Here is a 19,540-nt window from a genome sequence, read left to right as displayed (position 1 = left end):
TGAAATTGGTTAAAAAAGTTGGAAAAAAATTCAAATGGGTTGAAAAACATTAAAAAAAGTTGAAATGGGTTGAAAAAGTTGAAAAAATGATGTTTTTTTTGAGAGTTGATGAACTTTGCTATGATGTCTAACTTTGCTTTTAAGAGGTAGGACTATTAGAACATAGGGATGACATCATCACTGTAGAGCTAAGACTGATGACATCATCACTGAGTTTGTCAACTCAGGAGAGTCAAAAACAAATCCGATGTTGCACACCCTTGAACCAAGCAGCATCCAAGTTGAAACTCCCAGGTCAGTCTGATCCTGATGCACTGAGATATTTGAGGAACACACACACAGACAGACAGACAGAGGTTCCTTGCTTTATATAGACTAGTACAGTGCCTGTCGGAAGTATGTATTCATATAGTGGGGGCTTAAGTAGAGTTGTCAATTATGGCCAAATGAGGATGTGTTGGAAGGTTGGATGTACAAAGAGGTGTACATACTCTGTACTGTTATAAAGGGGTATATTTGCGGGTGCAAAGTAAAATAGCGTGTTAGATTTCTCTGGTTTAATTCTATGGGACATGTGCATTATAAATGTGTTTGTTGTTTTTTTTACTCATTTTATATATTTTTTTGTTTGGTGTATTTTTCTGTAATGTATGATTTTTGGAGCCATTATGTGTCTTTTTTGTTGTAGATGCATTTCTGTTGTCATTTTGTGCAGTGGTGGAGACGGAAGAGGAAGTGGACTCCGTGACCAGCGATTTAAAGGAAGTTTGGGATCACGGGAATAATTTTAAATAACCATAAAATATTAAATAACCATGAAATATAAACTCGAATAACTTTTAGCAGTACCAAAACGTTTTAATATTGACCTTCTTTTTTGAATCCAAAAAACAGCAACACAGTGACGTCATGACCCCGGAACCGGAAGTAGCGCGCTCAATACTGAGAGAGGGAGTCGTAATCTTAAAATTAAAATGAACGTTTTGAACGTTTTGCAACTCCAAATCACTCCAAAATAACGGATGCACACACTTGCTGTATTTGGAAGCGTTGACAAAGTTTCAGGTCTAACACATTACGTTGTCGGGGAGATATTCGCTCCACACACACGCACACAGAACATTCTTGCTTTTATAGGTAGATAGGTAGATAAACAGATGTTTGTGTAAATGTTGTATATAGGTTTCCCATAGTTGTACAAATATATTATTATTAAAAAAATAATAATAAGAGTAATAATGTTATTATTATTGTTGTTTTATTTAAAAGCAAACTGAAGACGCCATTTAATTTGCTTTAATAAGTAGACATTTAATATTTGACCTTATCTATAATGTTATTCATTGTCTACATTTCTAATGTAATCATTTTACTATATCTCATATTTAATGACTCATGTCATGAACATATATAATATATATTATTTATAAATACATTGTGCTGTTGCTATATTGAGTGTCAGTTTTAAATTTGTAAGGCCACTTTTAAATCTCTTATAAAAAATGATCAAGGAACTTAAAAAGTACTCTGGCCCTTGCAGATTCAGGTTGTCAGTGTGGTGATTCTACTCCATTCTAATCCCCTCTTACATGAAAACTTGATTTCCACACCGTGCTGGAGTAATGATGGGGTAAAGTGTAGAGCAGAGTCTCACCGATGCCTTTGTTGGCGCTCACCACGAGCATGGCAAAGTCTGGGCAGTAACTGGTAAGGCCAAAGATAGTAGTCTTCAGATACTTGTGGTGTCCTGCAAGGTCAATAAATGTAATCATCTTAGAGGAGCTCTCACAGATCTCCTCAGCTGTCCTAGACTCGCTGTAGTTCACCACCTGAAAGATGCCAAGGAGAAGAACAACATATGAATAAAAACTGACCTAGATTTACACAGAAGTAAATTTTCCAAGCATGAAAAGTACAATTTATACCCGATTATAAAAATGTGAAGCTTGGTCAGCATTAGACAACATAAACATGCCTAAGTCAACACTAGTATACTCTGCCTCTAAGCACAGTCTTTTTTGTCAGCTGAATCAAAACTTTAGTTTTTACTGTAAAAGTTGTCCACGGTGGAGATTACTTAAAGGGGACATATCATGGTTTTAAATCCTTCCTTTTTACATATAAATCATACAGTTGTGGTCTATATAAAGTGGAACTGCAATGCTTGGGTCTGAATTCCTCATTATTATAGCTCCACAGGCCCCTTTCTACCCCTTTCTGATGTGCTTTCTGAGAGCAACTCGTTTTGGTGCGGTCTCTTTAAATGCAAATGAGACACTTCATACCCCGCCACCTCTCGGTTCAACTCCACCCTGCTCGGCCATTTTTGTCGTTTGATAGAAGAGATATGGCTATGTAGCGGCGCATAAACTTTTTATTCAGAGGTTATTTACAAAATGTCAACACAGAAGACTTGTCCATCCAGCCTCACATGTTCAAGCCAGAGTCGGACCCGGTGAGCGAGATGAAAATGAAGATGATGAACCTGCAGAACCCCAACAAGTGAGCTAACACAAGCACCGAGCTAACGCTAGCGCAAGCTAACGTCACAAAAATTGCATTTTAATACAGTCTTTTCGGAGACAAAAACGGCAAAATGAAATGGACTAATGAAAACTTTTAAACTTAAATTAAATCACGCAGGCCATATCATCAGGATCTAAAACGAGCACACAGCGCTAATATATGAAGTCTGAAGACGGTGCAAAGGCTAAGCAACTGCTAATGCTAACAAACATGACAGGGACGTCTTATCATCACACTTTTTTGCATTATTTACAGCTTACAAAAGTGCTCTGTTCGTTATCTCCAAAGATAGAAGGAGTTGACCCCTCAATCAGACAAAGTCTTTCGGCAAATCCTTCTTTATACTGGCGGAGATTGCTGAAGCAGTCATCCTTGAAGTGATTCGCGCCCACAAAAATGACCTTACCCACAGATGTTGGTACAATTTCCGTGAAAAGTAAAACTCAACCAGGCACTTCGAAAAGGTGCTGATGCTAGGAACGGTGTAATGAAGCGTGTGGGATACTACATCCAACAACCGAACATTTTGACTTGTCCTCTCGTAACTTCGCATCCTTGAGCGTGGACTACAAATTCACAGCGAGAAATAAAAATGGCGGATTGCTCGAAGTGTTTGGGCCTGGAGTCGATGTCTTAATTTGGCAGTTCCGCTGCAATACTGTGACGTAAGTTCAAAAAACGTAGTAGAGAATAGAAAAAATCGAAACAGATTGAAAATATGATCAAAACAGATATACAGATATCTACGGAGCACCTGTAGAGACTAATTTGATTTTTTCTGTACTTCTAAACACTCTAAATATACAACAAAATGCATTTAAGGGCTAAAAAGTGGATTTATCATGATATGTCCCCTTTAACGTTCTGTAAAGTGAGCCATGTCGACGTGTGTGCACTTAATACAAGAGTTCATAAAACAAATTTTTAGCTGAACTGCTTTGGCAGATGGCCTTCAGTCATCTGAGTCTCTATCCTGAACTTTTTTTTCAACACATCATACCGCAATGATCTGTGCCCGTATTCACGAAGCTTCTCAGAATCCACTCAAAGAGCTCCTAACTTAGCCTAAAAATTCCTAGCATGGAATCTTAGCTTAAAAGTGATTCACAAAGTGTCTGCAGTCTGCTAAAATCTGTGATTGGTTGTTAGAGGAAAGGAAAAGAAAGAAACACGCTCTGTGCTTCTAGTAATGAATGGAGAGTAAAATTAACTGATAAAATTGTTTTGAGACTGCCCTGACGTCGCGGGTCAATGAACGTCACCATTGGCTGATAAAACTGATTGACAGATTCATCAGCAAATCAGGTGTGTTTGCTTTCAGCCAATCATATGACTTCTCACATTTTCTCCCCACTTTTTAAACCAATGGGCGCATACGCAGTGTTCAAACACAGAGTGTGGACCGCGACGTCAGGGTAGTCCTTCACGATCAAGCCGGTAGAGTATCAATAAATTGGTGTCGTTAAACAAACGAAGAACATCTTCCCTTTCTTTGTCTTTCCGCCATCTTGACTGTTTAAGCACCTCTAATGCTTCTAAAAAGTCCTCCTCACCACTCTTAACAATTTTCCACCTTAGGAGCACACTTATGTCTGGTTTAAGGTTCAGCGTTAGGACCTATGCCGGGGGCATGCTGTCAACGTGACACGGAGGTTGGACCTTTTACTTCTGCGTGAATGGAACGCCTCGCTATGCGATTGGCCGCCCTGCCGCTAGGGGGTTGTGGCTGTGTGTTGTCACAAATGAGCATTGAAAAAGCCCTTGTTTATCTTCCGGTCACAGAATTTTTTTTCATTTTTGAAGCATCCTAAAATGTAATTTATTTCTGGATTATCACTTACCTACTGTACCTAACCATGTGTGTTTTGTTGGACACAAACATTAAAACAACGGTTTCAAAATGTGCACTTTATTATTCAATATAAACATAGGTAACTTGTAAACAAAGTATAAAAGTGTATCAAGCAGACTGTCAACAGTAACGCCGGAGGTAGGAGACCCAGACCCCGCTGTAGATTGGAGAAAGAGCAGCGAGATAACCTGAACGACGGCGCTGGAAAGCGGGGAGTTGGAGCGGGACAGTGCTGTAAAGATCACTTTAAACATAACATCAAGTTTGCTCCTCTATCAGCCTCCACATCATGTTGGTCATTGTTTACTGTTAATGAAACACACACACACTGTAGGTACAGAGACAAGGCAGACTAGCGATAATAACAATAACACACACCTTTTGTCTGTGATTGACTCCGTTTGGCGGTGCTTCACATGCTGCAGCTATGAGGAAATAATAAAACTCTGGCACCTTTAGTCCATCTCGGTTCTCTCTTTGACTCAATCCACTGTAGAAACAACTCGTATCGCTCCGCAAAAAGTTGAAACATGGCGGTGTGACTGGAAATGGCAGTGACCGAGGCTGAGGTTTAGAGCGGACCAATCACAGCCCTAGCTGACTACGCGTCAAGGCGTCGACTTGATGGGTAGTCAGGATTTTGGGAGGCACAACGTTAGGTTACGGGGAGGGGGTCTGCGCCTACGTGCGTCTACGGTGGGGATTTTACACAGAACCTTAAATCAGGCTTTAGAGCTTAAGATACTTCGTTAATTACTTTTATCTTAGTAAGGGAAAATTCTAATGTCTCTCCTGACATGCCCACCGTGGGTAAAGTAGAGCAAAAACCGCGTAGTCTGTGAATGAAGGCGGGCTGTCGAGAAATCACGGAGCATGGTGTTTGTAAATGTCATTGAAATCCATGAAAATGATAAAGTTCACTTTTAATTTGAAAGGCCTTCATTGATAAACACTGTAACAGGTTGATTTGATCAGATCATTGATCAGATTATTGCAGTTTGACTGAGGATCGGCCACATTCTTCTGTCAGAGTCACAGTTAAAATCTCTCTCCTTGATCATCATCATCATCGCTGTAAAGTGTGACCGAGTTAGATTAGCTGGAGATATGATGAAATAACGCGGCCGCAGAGCGTCCTTCTTTAATACAGAGGGATGTTTGCAGTGACGCAGAACTACTGGCTTCCACAATACGCAGTTTTAAATATAAATTGTTTAAAGCGACCTGAGCTAAGCCTCATTTAAATACACGTGGGAATAGTTTCTGGTCCATCCTCATCTGTATATGACAGCTTGTTTCACTCTGTAGTGGATCAAACTGTGACTTTACATTGGACATAGTTTGAAAATAGTTGAATAACTGTGACCAACGTGGACAGAAGTCTGCATTTTAATTAATCACGCAGCAAAAGCTGAATGATCACAGCTGCTTCTGCGTGACGCACAAATCCGTGTGGCTTTAAATGTAGTCCATATTTCTAGTACAATATAATGTTTGACCTTATCAGGGTGCTGCACTTATTCCAGGGTTAGAAGCGCATAAAAGGAAAAGGACTTACGCACACCGGAGAATGCGCGTAAAGCCAAATTTGAATGGGTACACCCACAGTGCGTAACTGGGATGAAGGCGTGCAGCGACTGACTTAAGTACTGGGTGTCATGAGTCTGCTTAGTTAGTTATGGTTTACCTCCTTATTCACTCCCTGTTCCTTGATTTTGCCTGTTCCGGTCCATGTTTTCCTGCCTGCCCAGTTTTCCTGCTCTCCACAGCTGCTCCTCATTCCCTCGTCAAAGTTGGAGGAGGTTACTTATACTCCCTCTGTTCTGTCAGTCTCTTGCTAGATGGTCAACCCGTTAAGAGAGACTTCAAACTCCTAGAAAGTATTGAGAGTTCCTGAGTGTGATTATTAAAGTGGGGTATTGAGAGTTCCTGAGTTTTGATTATTAAAGTGGGGAATTGAGAGTTCCTGTTTTTGATTATTAAGTGTGGAATCTGAGTTCTTTATTAAATAACAAATCCGAGTGGGGAATATTTCAGTTGTCTTCCTGGTTTTGTGCGGGGCCCGTTTATTCAATCTTATTTAGATATTTCAGTATCTGTCTACTCCTTCCTGCGTTGCATTTGAGTTCTTCTGTATACCTGTGATACTGGGGGATAATAGCGTGCAGCCGAAAACAGCGCAGCTGCGTGGCTTTTTGGACCTACATGAATGAGAAAATAAAGCCCTTAGCCATGTAATGAAGCAGCTAAGGTCCATGAGTATTACTGTAAAAATCTTCTGTCAGAAAAAGTGACAAAGTCAATTAACCCAAAGTGTGTCTGGCATCTGGTTTGAGGGCTGCTGTCCTTCACACTTAATTGTGCTTCTGTTCCATCAGAGAGAGAAAGTCTTTATCAAATCTTCTGTTAAGCTGCACTATGACACAATTGATGGAGACCAGCATGCGGAAAAGGGAACACATCAAAAACGTGACGAACTATGGCCCTCAAGAGATTGCCCAAATCACTGGCTGTATCCAGGCATGTCACATTGTGGTTCTCTTCACTGTTGACTGCTCTTATCTACAATCTGTAGCATCAAATTTGCCTCTAAAAAAAGGATGAAAATGTAAAAATTACTGAAAGCGTCTGAACATGAGGATTATGATATAATAATTATTCAGTTGTGAATTGGATCATGGCCTGTTAATGTTCAATGGAAAACTGTGTGGTGTATGAGTATCAATGGAGAACATGAGGAAAAACTACAGAGTTATTAACTGCTCAAATGTAAAAACTATGAACTTATATGAATCTGACATGCTGAGTATGTGCTCACGAGAAAAAATCATAGGCATTGGAGTCATTGAGAAACCCATGCCAAACCTGTTTTCCAACAAGTCACCAATAGGTGGTGTGAGTAGCATTACCTCTCCTTTGCTGTTGAAGCCCAGGATCTCAAAGCTGATGCTGGACGTGCGTCCAGTCTGGATCTCATGCAAGTGTCTGAAAAGGTTCAACCGTGCTCGGCCTCGGCCATTGTCGAGCTCGCCCTGTGTCAGGACACCAAGCAGAGTGGACTTCCCCGAATCCACATTCCCCAACACAGCCACTCGCAGGTCCAAGAACTGTGCCAACAGCATAAGACACAGGATGTTTGGTTTGTGTAGATTTGTTCTGGCTCCAAATTCAACAATAACAATCACAAAATTCACAATCTATTTTGTAGTTTAAAACCCAAACAAATACTACAACGACTCAAAATAGAAACTGGTTCCTACCTGCTGGTCATCTGGGACTTTTCGTACAAGGACTTCAGCGATTTTACGTGTGGTTTTATCTGAATCATAGTCTACCTCCCTCTCACGAAGAAGAGCAATGTCAGCTCCAACTCTGAAATAAGACATATCGTGTCCAAGTCCTATCATGCCTTAAAATAACAAAAGGTAACAACACAATTTGAAATGAGCTCATCCTGGTCCATACCAAAAGCTGTATCTTGTCTCTCCCATATACAAAAGCAATTCTTAATAGGACTGGCTGATCTGTTGTGTTTTGTAATGTCTCAAGTTTACATTTAGAGCTCAAAACATGTCAAACTGACATACTTCTCAGCCATCCTCTTTAATGTTTTCAGTGACGCCTTCATGTCAGCCTCTGTCAGGCCCACAAGCAGTCCATTGTCTTCCACTCCGATCTGGTAGACGGCCTCTCCACGGCCTTCCTGCAGTCGCCACTTGAGCTGAGTAGCCAGGTGCTCAAAACGATACTGAGTGGGGTTGACTAGCTTCAGCTACAGGAGGGATAGATAAAAAACAATGAGACACATGGACCAAGAAAAGAACCATTCTTTTTCCAACATTTCCCAACTATTATTGAATATCACTCATCAAATCATTTCCTTATAAAAAGGATTATATCAGCAACAATCTTCTCCACCTTGCAGACCATCTGTAACAATCAAGTTCATGCATACAATTTCATGCAATGTTTTTAATTTTTTCTTGCACATTGAATGACCAATGTGTCAAAGTGAACAAATGTATACTGTATATAAAGTCCATGTTATTTCAGAAATAGATTAAATGGTAAAACAGACATTGAGGTGTGCCATTTGCAACATGCCTTTTAGGTTTCACATTAAAATGTTTCATAATTTTTTTAATTTTCACAACTATAAATAATTCTAAATACTCATATGTAATGAAATCACTTGAGAAATGTATCTAAGTAACATTTAGCAAAACTTAATTTCCCTTATTTAAATGGGGGTGGGGAAAGAAAGTGGTCAGCTACTCCAACAAGTGCACTCAATTTCACATAAAGCTCAAATGGAATTTCTTATTGTGGAGACTGCTGAAATAAATAATAAATTCAAATATTTTTAATGCTTCTATGCCGGAAAAAAGGAATTCATTTGTATGCAGAGATTCATACATCCGAATATTCCTGTGACTTTTTCTAGATTTAAGTGTATGCTACTTTTCAAGAAAGGTACCCTGGATCGGGTACCTTTTCTCCTCTTACAAAATCAGTTCATAATTCAAATCCTGGGTGTGGTGGACAATAAAGGCGTTGTAAGGTTTTCTCTACCTTCTTCCGGATCTTTTAATTGAACAGCTCTGAGGACAATTGACAAGGGTAATATAATTTCAATGAGGTTCCCAAGCAAAGTTTAGTCATCTAATCCCACACGCAGGTGGCCAGAAGAAGCTTGTCTGTGTTCCTAGTTTCACTTTTGTTCCCCGCAACCTGGTAGTCTCTTTTCCTTTGATTTAAATTGAAACCGTGTGATTTTTTATAGTATATCAGCGTTAGGTGTTATAAATGTGCGTTTAGTAGTCCATTTTCAGAATTTTGTAGTTTTTTATCACTGCAGACGTCACAAACCTTTGCGGCCGTCAGATTATTACGTCACCTAGTTGAAGTGTGTCTGGCTGTCAAAACAAATGTGATGGCCGTTGCATAACTCCTCTCCTGACGCCTTTCCTTAACCCCGTGACGTCATCCACGAGGTTATGGAAAAGTGGATAGGAAAAGAGATGGGAGGGACTATGCAGACGCAACCCCAATGTCCACACTCACTGACTTTGAGGCGCGCTCCCGCTAAGTCTGTGAGGGCTCAGCGCTGTCTCATTGTTAAATCATGAAGTCTGTGAGGGAACTTCCGCTGACTTTTTCAGGCCTTCTTGTGCGTTTTCCATAAGTGGCCATCTCCGCAGATTGTTAGGAAATTAAACCATAGTTCATTGCATTGTGACGTATAGTAGGAATCTCCTGGGAAACCAGCTGGCGGCGGCTTTAAAAGCGACGTGAAATGAATTAGTAAACAAAAACACTCTAACATAGTGACAATTGTGGGCAAATACCATATGCACAAAAGCAAATGGCAAAAACAAAAATCCATCTGTTGTTGCAGTAAAGGGTGAGGAGAAATCACCTTTTATGTCTTTGTCACTTCCACGTGATACAGGACATTATATTGACACTTTATGTGGAGATATTTCTAAGTAGATAGTGTTTAAAAAGAAATCAAGAAAAATTTGTGGAAATATCTGTGTATATATGCTTAAATTTGTGTAATTGTAGATATGTAATTATAGATACGTTTTGTATCATCTAAGATGTTTTACCAAGCCTTACATGCTAATCTAACGAGTGAATTATCTGCTTATCTGTAGTTGCATGTGTATTTATTTTAGCTTATTTTTTCTTTTGTGTACATTTGTTCATTATCTCTTGTTAAAGTCATGCACCGCTAATTTAGAATCCTGCTCAACTTTTAACTAAAAAAAAGAATAATATGGTAAATGACTCAATTTGTAGTAGTACTGCACTGGCTCCCTCATGTAGCCTATAGGGAGGTAAATTAATTTCTGCCACTGTTAAATGCATCGATTGACCCCCGTCCTTTTTTTTTTTTTAAATAAACAGGTATAGCACAATGAACCCTAAACTTTTTTGAGCTGAGAACAAATCATGATCATCTATTTACTGAGGGGTGTTCGGGCTCACATTAGTGAAACTGCGTTTCCGATTCCTGAAAGCGAGGTAAGTTCTACTCCGAGTATGTCACCATGGTAACATTCTCCTTGAACTGAACATGCTCGCTGGTAGGTTTTGTCTAAGAAACCCTGGGTTTCTACCTGCCTGCACCCACCTGAACACTGCTTCTCAAAGAACACTTAAATTTACCTTAACACTCTTCTCTGACCACACATTTGTAACATCACACACCACAGACATGCACTCCCATCGTTAAAAATGTGAGGCTTTTTTGCAAATGGTAGTTTTCTTTACAACATTGGGGATGCAGAGCATTCAGGGAAAGGCACTATATGCAGAGCATTCAGGGAAAGTCACTATATGCAGAGTAATCAGAAATGTATATCTGCATTAAAATGCCTAATGACGTCTTTTGTAAAGTTACCTGGATACAAACCTGTGGTAAATGTAAAGGATACAGTATGTCAATTTAAAGGAATACACATTTAAGACTCAATATTTACATCATTTCTTATTGAAATACTGTTGTATTCATACTTATTGACCATAGCGTCAGTGTCGCAATATGAATGCTACTGTGGTGCAACGGGTATGGAAGCGTGCTTGAAAGCATAGAGTCAGGGGTTGGAATCTAACATGGGTCATCTTTTTTATGACGTTTCCTTGGGATGTCTAGAAGACGTCTTTTTTAGATGTCCAGTTGACTACATTACATTTAAAATAAATGTAAATGACGCAACGTCAAGCAGTCGTCAATGTCTGTAGAGTCAAGGCAGCAGCCCTCCCTATCACTACAACGAGAAGGCTGCAGCGGGAGGGCTGTGCACTTCCTCTACTTACTAGGGCCAAATGAAGTGGAATACTAGTTGAATAAGCCTTTTAAATTCTAAGTATATTTTGAGTGAACTCATCCTTTAGTAACTCCTGTTAGTTTTAACCTACTGATGATGTGTTATTGCAATAGTAACAACATAGTTATCAGTTATCGTGCCTCAAGCTCTGCAGAAGCATAACTGAATGGCTCGTTATCATGCTTCTGCAGAGCATGATGACAACACATTGGTTTCAACTAGGTGTGTTGGAGCAGGAACACATCTAAAAGTCTCAGGAATCCAGCCCTTGAGGACTGGAGTCCGGCCCCGCTGACATTGCATTTCTTTTCCATTTAGTCCAACCCATGTTTGCATTCTGTGCAACAAAATTGCATGGTCTACAGTGTCAAATGCAGCACTTAGATCATATAGAATGAGAACAGAATCAGTGTTCAACCTTAAGTCATTGATCACTTTGATAAGAGCAGTTTCTGTGCTGTGATGACAACGAAACCCAGACTAAAATTTCTCAAATATTTTGTTGGATGTTAAGAATTGATAGGGCTTTTCCACCAAGAGCACGGGCTTTTCGTTCGGAGCTATAGTTGGAGCTCGAGCTACTTCAGAGCTTGTCCTGTTTTGCTGAAGAACCGGTTTGGTTTTCCACCGCAACAGCGGCAAGTTGGAGCCACGTCCTTGCGTCACCACAATACGTCAGTGCGTCACTGATTACGTAGCAGTTTACCCATGAGCACTTGCGCCATAATGAAGCCCATGCTTTGACTTTTGACATCGTATGAATTCTATCCTATCCTATCCTATGTAAATATTCAGCTGAACAACTCTACCGTCTTTATCGGAGTCACAGGAATCTGCGACAACATTGCTTAACAATGACATGTTAGTCATGTTAGTGTTAGCCTTTGCTAAGCTACTTAGCTTCAACTACGCCTGCATAAGTACAGCAGTTAAAGACAATAAGTTGATTTTGATATGTTTGTTTATCATTATAGATGCTCTTAATGCTGACTGTGCATGTCCGTGATCGCACTGCAGCTGCTGCGACTCAATACGACCAGAATCAGCGCAAGTTTGTGTCAAACTAACGTGTCCTGATGTCATTCATTCATCTGCGTTTGGACCGAGGACTTATTGTGTGACTGAACGGATGCTGTATTTAAATATGTTTGTGTCCTCATCATACTGTTTAACTTGTGTTATTAATGATCAACGACACCTTATTGATCCACATTTGTTTTATACCTATTGCTGCTGTTTGATTTGTTCCAATAAATTTTGATTTGAGGAAATCGCCATTTCATATAAATGTCCTACTTATTAGGTGAGTATATAATGAACTTTTCAATTCTATAAATAAAAATACAAACCTAATAGTGTGTGCTACAGCAGATTATGTTTCTATCTTACAAAAAGTGGATGTAAAGAGCAATTAAATTATCTGAATAAAAATAAAATATATGTGTGCTTACAAGTAGGCAACAAACAATGAACAAAGTCCTTGTAGATTACAAAATAAGTAACTTTATTTACACAAAGTAAAAAAGGATATATAAACCAACTCAATATATATTAACATTGACTTGAAAACTGATTGTGGGTTTTCTATTAGAAAGGGCCAAAGCCTGCCTCTATCTGCTCCAGAACCAACACCAGTCCAACCAGTGCTGAGGAGAGTTCATCATGAGCTGGAGGTTATGGACCTGGTTCTGGTCCATGAACTGTGTCCCAGATTGCTCCATGGAAGAAAATCTGCATTAACATCTTCCTCCTTTTTTCCTGCATAGAAGCATTAAAAATATTTGAATTTATTATTTATTTCAGCAGTCTCCACAATAAGAAAATACAAAAACAAACAATTGTGTAATCCTTAAGCCAAAGTGTGTAGGTTGAAGCAAAGCTTATATAAACCTACCTTATCACAACAAAACTAAACAAGGCTCTTAGATAATCACAAACAAAATTATTTAGCTTTTATTACTATTTTAACAATATATATTCCACAAAAGTTTTATATACAGTTTATACATTCACAGAGAGCAGGGAGGAGCGATTCAAGGTAGAGAAATGAAAGGGTGGGGAAAAGTTGATTACTGTAAAGTGAGAGTGAGATGTGAAGTTGTAGGCGTGAGGCTTAACTATAATGGTGGTGGCTGTGGACAGAGGGAAGGAGTAAGTGGTAATACCTGAAACAGGTGTTTGGGATCAACGAACCCAATCCCCCATTTAGAGTGCTCAGAGAGCCCCCAGCCCGAGACCCCAGCAGAGGGCCAGGGCCGTGACGAACGGGCAGCCGGCGGGCACCCGTCAGTGGGGCCAGAACCAGCAGGGACCGGACCCCAGGCCAGAAGGACCCGGAATAGAAGCAGCACCGGGAACAGCACACCCAAGGACAACGACCACACCCCCGGCGGCCCTGGGCAACGAGTGGACACTGCACGTCGCACCGCCAGCCCCCAGGCACACCGACCCAGCCCCCCAGAGCACCCCAGGTCACCCTTTTTTTTTGGACACCGCCAGTGCGATGCGCCTCAGTTATTGCTAAAGTACCTCCCCACCCACCCCCAAGAGCCCAGCCAGACCGCCACACTGTCATGCGGCGTGCGCAAACCAGAGGCGGTAATTCGGGCCGCACACGCAGGGGCCACCCCACCCCGCACCCACTGGTATGCAAGAGCGCGGCCCGCACCACCCACCCCGGGAGACTTCCGCCAGGACCAGCCAAGCCAGCCGGCCAAGCCCGCCGGTCCCCTAGAGCACCCCCGGGAACCCCCAAGGGCGAGACCCCGGGAAAAGCCCCCCGGGGAGCCCCCCACCCCAGCCCACGAACTGGCCAAAGTCCAGCAGGACCGCACAGCCCCAGATGGTGCAAGGACAGCAGCAAGCCACAAGGCAATGCCACCCACCGGCGCAGGATGGAGGCAGGAATAGCAGTCCCCAACTAAGGGCGCCCCGGACCCACCCACCGATCCACAGATAGCAGGACAGATCTACCAGGCAGCCGACAGCAACCGCAACCACCGGAACAGCTCGCGCCGCCCCCCAGCAAACAGCATAATCTCGAAGCGCCAAGCAACCCCGCCCCAACCCCGCTACAGACGCCAGCACCCCCCAGCGTGCCCACCCCCCCACAATGGCGAGGCAGGCCGCCCCGGGCCCGCACACACCGAGGACAGCCCCCAAGACGACCAGGAGACGAGACAAGGGCCAAGCCACACCCATAGGGAAGAGGCACCCCCACAATTATACAGTAAATGGTGTATAATTATATTTCAGGATGGACCAACAGATAATATTGATCATGTTGATGTTTTCATAGAATGAATAAATCTAACTAGATTTGTTCTGAGATGAAGATGAGCTGATGAACCTCCAAATCCAACTCTGAAATGAGCAGAAACGTTGTTACCACATAGTTCAGTAATATTATTACATGACCATTGTGTAACAATAAGATAAGTTCTGAATACAGGTTAATGAAATATTACTGCTGCTTTCAGGAATATTAAAGTATTGTTATGGTTTCCTAGCTAACCAGCGGCTAACTGGCTAGCCTGCACCTCGTTAGAAGTGACGTTCATAATATGGATGAGGGAATATTGTAACAAGCTAATATTGGTAGTAGGTTAACAACAGGGTGAAATAAAACTTACCAGGATTAGTAAAAGTTCTACAAGACGAGCTCCTCCATGGCCGTAGTTCTATTCGGTCCGTGGGGCTCCATCTACTTTCCCCTGAACCTCTTCAGACACCCACAGTACTAGGAAACAATGTTCTCCTCCTCTGACCACTGTTTTGTCTTCTTGGGCTCACTTTGGACTCGCTATGTTGGTGGAAACAGAATGGCTCGAAGCTAAAACGCGCGCTAGCTCCGAGTTAGCTCCAGCTCCTGTCCGGTGGAAAAGCCCTATCAGTTGGTTAAGGACCATCTTCTCAATGATCTTGGCCATGAATGGAAGGTTGCTGATTGGTCTATAGTTAGCCAGTTTAGAGGCATCCAGTGTTCTCTATTTAACAGAGGTTTCACAACAGCTACTTTCAGGGATTTTGGTACGGTGCCTGATTGGAATGAGCAGTTAATTATCTGACACAAATCGGTGTCAATTGACTTTAACACAGTTCTAAAGAAGTTTGAGGGTATTGTGTCAAGGCAACACTGTGATGGATTCAGCTGCTGAACAGTTTCCTCAATTGTTTTTGAGTTCACTGTAATAACATTGTAGTTGACTCATCCCTCAGTGGTTGAAGCTGTTCAAGCTTTTTGTTATTTTTCTGGTTTGTTCTGATGTTTGACCTTATTGACTGTATTTTTTCATTAAAATATACAGTATTTATATATATATTTTCCAGTTGACAGTAATTCAGGAGCTATCTGATCTGGGGGAGTTGTGAGCTTTTCAATTACAGAAAACAGTGTGTGAGTTGTTGACATTCATAGCAATAATTTCAGAAAAAAAAAAAAAAGAGAGAAAAGAATAGTGAATAGAACCAGTGAGCTTATTCTATAGTTGTTGTATTCTATATAACTTATTTTCTGTCCTACCTTATACTCAATGTTTCCCTCTTCAGCCTGGATACACAAAAACAGAAGACAAAAGAGTTTAGTTACTAACAAATCACTATAGTTTTAAATTAATAGTCTGATAACTGCAAAAAATAACAAAAGCTGGTATTTTTATCTTGTTTATGTAGTCAGTACATGTAGAGTGTCAGTCCCAAAAACTGAGAGAGAGAGAGAGAGAGAGAGAGAGAGAGAGAGAGAGAGAGAGAGAGAGAGAGAGAGAGAGAGAGAGAGAGAGAGAGAGAGAGAGAGAGAGAGAGAGAGAGAGAGAGAGAGAGAGAGAGAGAGAGAGAGAGAGAGAGAGAGAGAGAGAGAGAGAGGTCTCGCACCAGGCGGAAGATGACTGGAATCGGAATATACAAAAACTTTTTTTTTTTTTTAAATCTATTCACGAGGCACTAAATACTATGGAAGCCCGTTTGTGCCACTAAACAAAAAAAAAAAAAAATCACCAAGGAAAGTCATAATTATGGGAAATAAAGTCATAATTATGAGAAAGAAAGTCATAATTATGAGATAGAAAGTCAAAATTATGAGATAGAAAGTCAAAATTATGAGGAAAAAAGTCACAATTATGAGATAGAAAGTCATAATTATGAGATACTTAAACACATTTACAGCAGCTTTTTCATGTGGTGAGCTGACACTGAGAGATGGCTGATAAGACTATCGAAGACTACTTTAGACAGGGCTTTACAAAAGATGAAATACGTGCTTGCAAATTCAAATAAAAATATGCTGAGTAAACACACCTTTGAAAAGATACTAAGCAAAAAGAGGCCCTGGCGTCGAAAGGATAAAACTGATGTGGCTGAAGTAGCACGGTTTATTGAACAACAAATGGACATTTCTGGTCAGTGCCATGGGTACAGATGGATGTAACAAAAATGTTTCTATCTCATAATTATGACTTTACTAACTCATAATTATGACTTCCTTTCTAGTAATTTACTTTACTAACTCATAATTATGACTTTCCCTGGTGATTTTTTCTTTTTTTTTAGTGGCGGAAACGGGCTTCCATAAAATACCGTTTAATTCCCCTTATTTACAAAATGAGTTTATTTAAAATGTGTTATCACCCTTTCATTCCATCATTATGCTGTAGTTGTTCTTTGGAGTAATCTGAGAAAAACGTTGTAGTCAAAGAGAAATAAGAGAAAGGTGGTACTTGAGCCAAAAAAGTTTGAAAACCCAACCTCATCCTAAATTTATGTTATATTAAATGGCGGGAAAAACAGCAAACAACATTTTCAAATGTCTTTGCTTTCAGCCTCCTTTACTCATCCAGGTTCTGGTACGAGTACTAGAGGGCCACATTGTAGAACTGCTCTCCAGTTTGAGAACCACAACCTGTATCACAAGTTTAAGTTTTATTCTCCGTCTGTATGTATGTGTACATATTTTGAGGATAGTTGATGATTATGATGTTTCTCATATTGTGTTTGAATGAGAGTTGGTGATACTAAAAGTGACGGTCTCCTTTACAGCAGCCCTTTATCACTATAACAGCTGGTGTATATATATTAATTTGACAGCAGGCACAGGCTATTTCTGCATTACAAGTAGCTAGCAGGCTAGTTTAGCAGGCTGGGTGTAGGTAATCTAGGTTTAGAAGGGATTGCTACCTCCGGCGGGAAATGTGGTGGCGGTGTTCTGCTGTTCTTGTTCCTTCTTCTCCTGCCCCGTTTTCCTCGTCGTGGCCGTGACTTTTTTGACGTTTTCTTGCCGATGTTTGCAGATCCCGGTGCGTGCCTACTGTTCGCGGGACACACTGCAGCTCCCTCTGACGTATCTGCCATGGTTGAGCTCAGTAACGATATTCGCTGGAGCTATATAAGCTATAGACCAGGATGAGAAAGGCTTTACAAAGGATAGAAACGGCTCATGTTGTTGGTTTTGATGTCACGACCCTCCTCAAGGGTCTGGCCTGGCTGGACGGAAACATCCAGTGGACGCTCCCCCATCAGCTTCACTAAGGCAGTCTGTTAGGCAGACAATAGCTTGACAGGAAATCTAAAACTCATCACTATTGATTCCTTCAAAATAAAACTGAAAATGAACTAGGCATGCGCAGTATCAAATTAATTAATCCATTTATTCACCCAAACTTGCATTTTCTATATGGATGAAGAACTCTGCCATAATTAAAAATAAATATCTACAGATATGTCAATAAATTAATAATTCAATTAATCACTTATACCTAATTATATATGCCATACAGTTTCTGTTACTAGTTAACTAGTGCTTATTTTCCCTGTACTAGTAAGTTAGTACACACTTTTTTACCATCTATATTTCATTAGTGCTGCTGCAAATGGCTTTGCTAGTAGATATCTTACTTCTTCTAGTTCACTAATAAACATGTTGGGTCCACCTACATGGCCTTATTCCTTTTCCTTGTTTCCTCTGTTTTGGCTGTGAGTTTGTGTTGCAGGTAATGAGGGAGGCGCTAATCATCTCAGTAATGCAGCACACCTGAGCATGGTGGGCCCACAAGGCTATAAAGCAGTCTTGCTCACAGCGCTGTCTCTCTTTTGGGGGAACACTTTGAGGTCTGGGCGCAGAAGAGAGTGAAGCGATGACAGATACAGATGTGGGTGAGATAGATGGGATGGAAACTTGTGATGCGGAAAATTAATCTGAGTTCATGGCTTCAAAGAGAAGCAAAAGGAAATGGAAAAAGCAGTTTAGGGAGTTGCTTTCTTCTGACGGAACAGATAGTGAGGCAGGACAGGAACAGCCGAGTAACTGTGAGGATTTTAAAGTTTTCTTTAAGTCCCAGTCAGCTAACAAAATTGATAAAGGAAGCTGTTGGGGAGATCAAAACAGTCACAATAACAAGGAATGGATCACTACTAGTGTGTTGTGTTAACCGTGAGCAGATGCAAAAAGCAATAAAGGTAGGAAAAAGATTGAGAAGAAGGTATAAGCCACGGAAGAGTAGAGTAGAAACATCCAGCAGTGTCCACAGAGGAGACAATGGAGAAAATGCTTGGGGCGGAGATCATGGAGGTGAAACGGTTGAAGACTCCACGCTTTGGAGAAAAAATTGACAGTTTGTCTGTAGTTGATCAAATTTAAGGAAGCTGCCATGCCTGCTTTGGTTTATATGGGCTACATGAGTTGTGACCCCCCCCCACCACTGAGGTGCAATAAATGCCAAAGGTTTGGTCATATAGCTGCAGTGTGCAGGGGGAAGCAGCGGTGAACATGAAGTGCTGGTGATATGGGATGTGTGAGGATGGGGTAAAACCCAAGTGTGTTAACTGTGGTGGTGAACATAGTTCAGACTATGGGGCTGTGAAGTCAGTAAAAAAAGAAGCAGCGATTCAGAAGGTTCAATAAAATGAGCTTGCGCTACGAAGCTGTTAGAAAAACATGAGGAAATACAGGAAAACATACAAAAGAAACTGTGAAAAAAGTAGAGTGCAAAGGTTGCAAACAGATAGTGGATAAGAACAATTTCATACTATTCATGGTCGATGTCATAAACTGCCCTGCTCGAATTTAAAAGAAAACTGAAAAGATCAAGATAATCAAAGTCAACGGAAAAATTCCTGGGAATTAAATGTTTGGGGTGGCAAGAAGTAGGGGAATTATTACATGGAAGAGTGAGGAGTAACCAGTCTGTGACTGAGGAACGCTCATTGCGGTCATAGTTTAAAAACTGAAGGCACAGAACTATGATAGCACAGGGTAAACTGCACATAGATATGAACTACATGTGGGGAAACACGAGACCTGTGGAGGGTAACAATATGCCTTTGATGCGGCTAGTCG

General features: G+C 40.9%; 1 protein-coding gene across 3 annotated transcripts in view; it reads right to left on the bottom strand.

The window, feature by feature from the left end:
- Positions 1 to 17,769, bottom strand: part of LOC114464117 (GTP-binding protein 2-like) — an 89,747-nt gene extending 71,978 nt beyond the window's left edge. For 2 of the 3 annotated variants that reach the window (XM_028448208.1, XM_028448210.1), the window contains exons 1-6: positions 17,383 to 17,769; positions 15,737 to 15,763; positions 7,966 to 8,150; positions 7,639 to 7,750; positions 7,288 to 7,485; positions 1,655 to 1,829 (exon numbers count right to left, since the gene is read on the bottom strand). In XM_028448208.1, coding sequence (XP_028304009.1) covers positions 1,655 to 1,829; positions 7,288 to 7,485; positions 7,639 to 7,750; positions 7,966 to 8,150; positions 15,737 to 15,763; positions 17,383 to 17,556 — 871 coding nt within the window. In that variant the 5' untranslated portion in view covers positions 17,557 to 17,769. The remainder of the gene's footprint in view (positions 1 to 1,654; positions 1,830 to 7,287; positions 7,486 to 7,638; positions 7,751 to 7,965; positions 8,151 to 15,736; positions 15,764 to 17,382) is intronic. The other variant, XM_028448209.1, reaches the window with a different exon arrangement.
- Between the last annotated feature and the right edge of the window lie 1,771 nt (positions 17,770 to 19,540).

Source organism: Gouania willdenowi, chromosome 1 (assembly GCF_900634775.1).
Source record: "Gouania willdenowi chromosome 1, fGouWil2.1, whole genome shotgun sequence".
NCBI classification, from domain to species: Eukaryota; Metazoa; Chordata; class Actinopteri; order Blenniiformes; family Gobiesocidae; genus Gouania; species Gouania willdenowi.
This window is presented reverse-complemented; position numbering and strand designations above follow the sequence as displayed.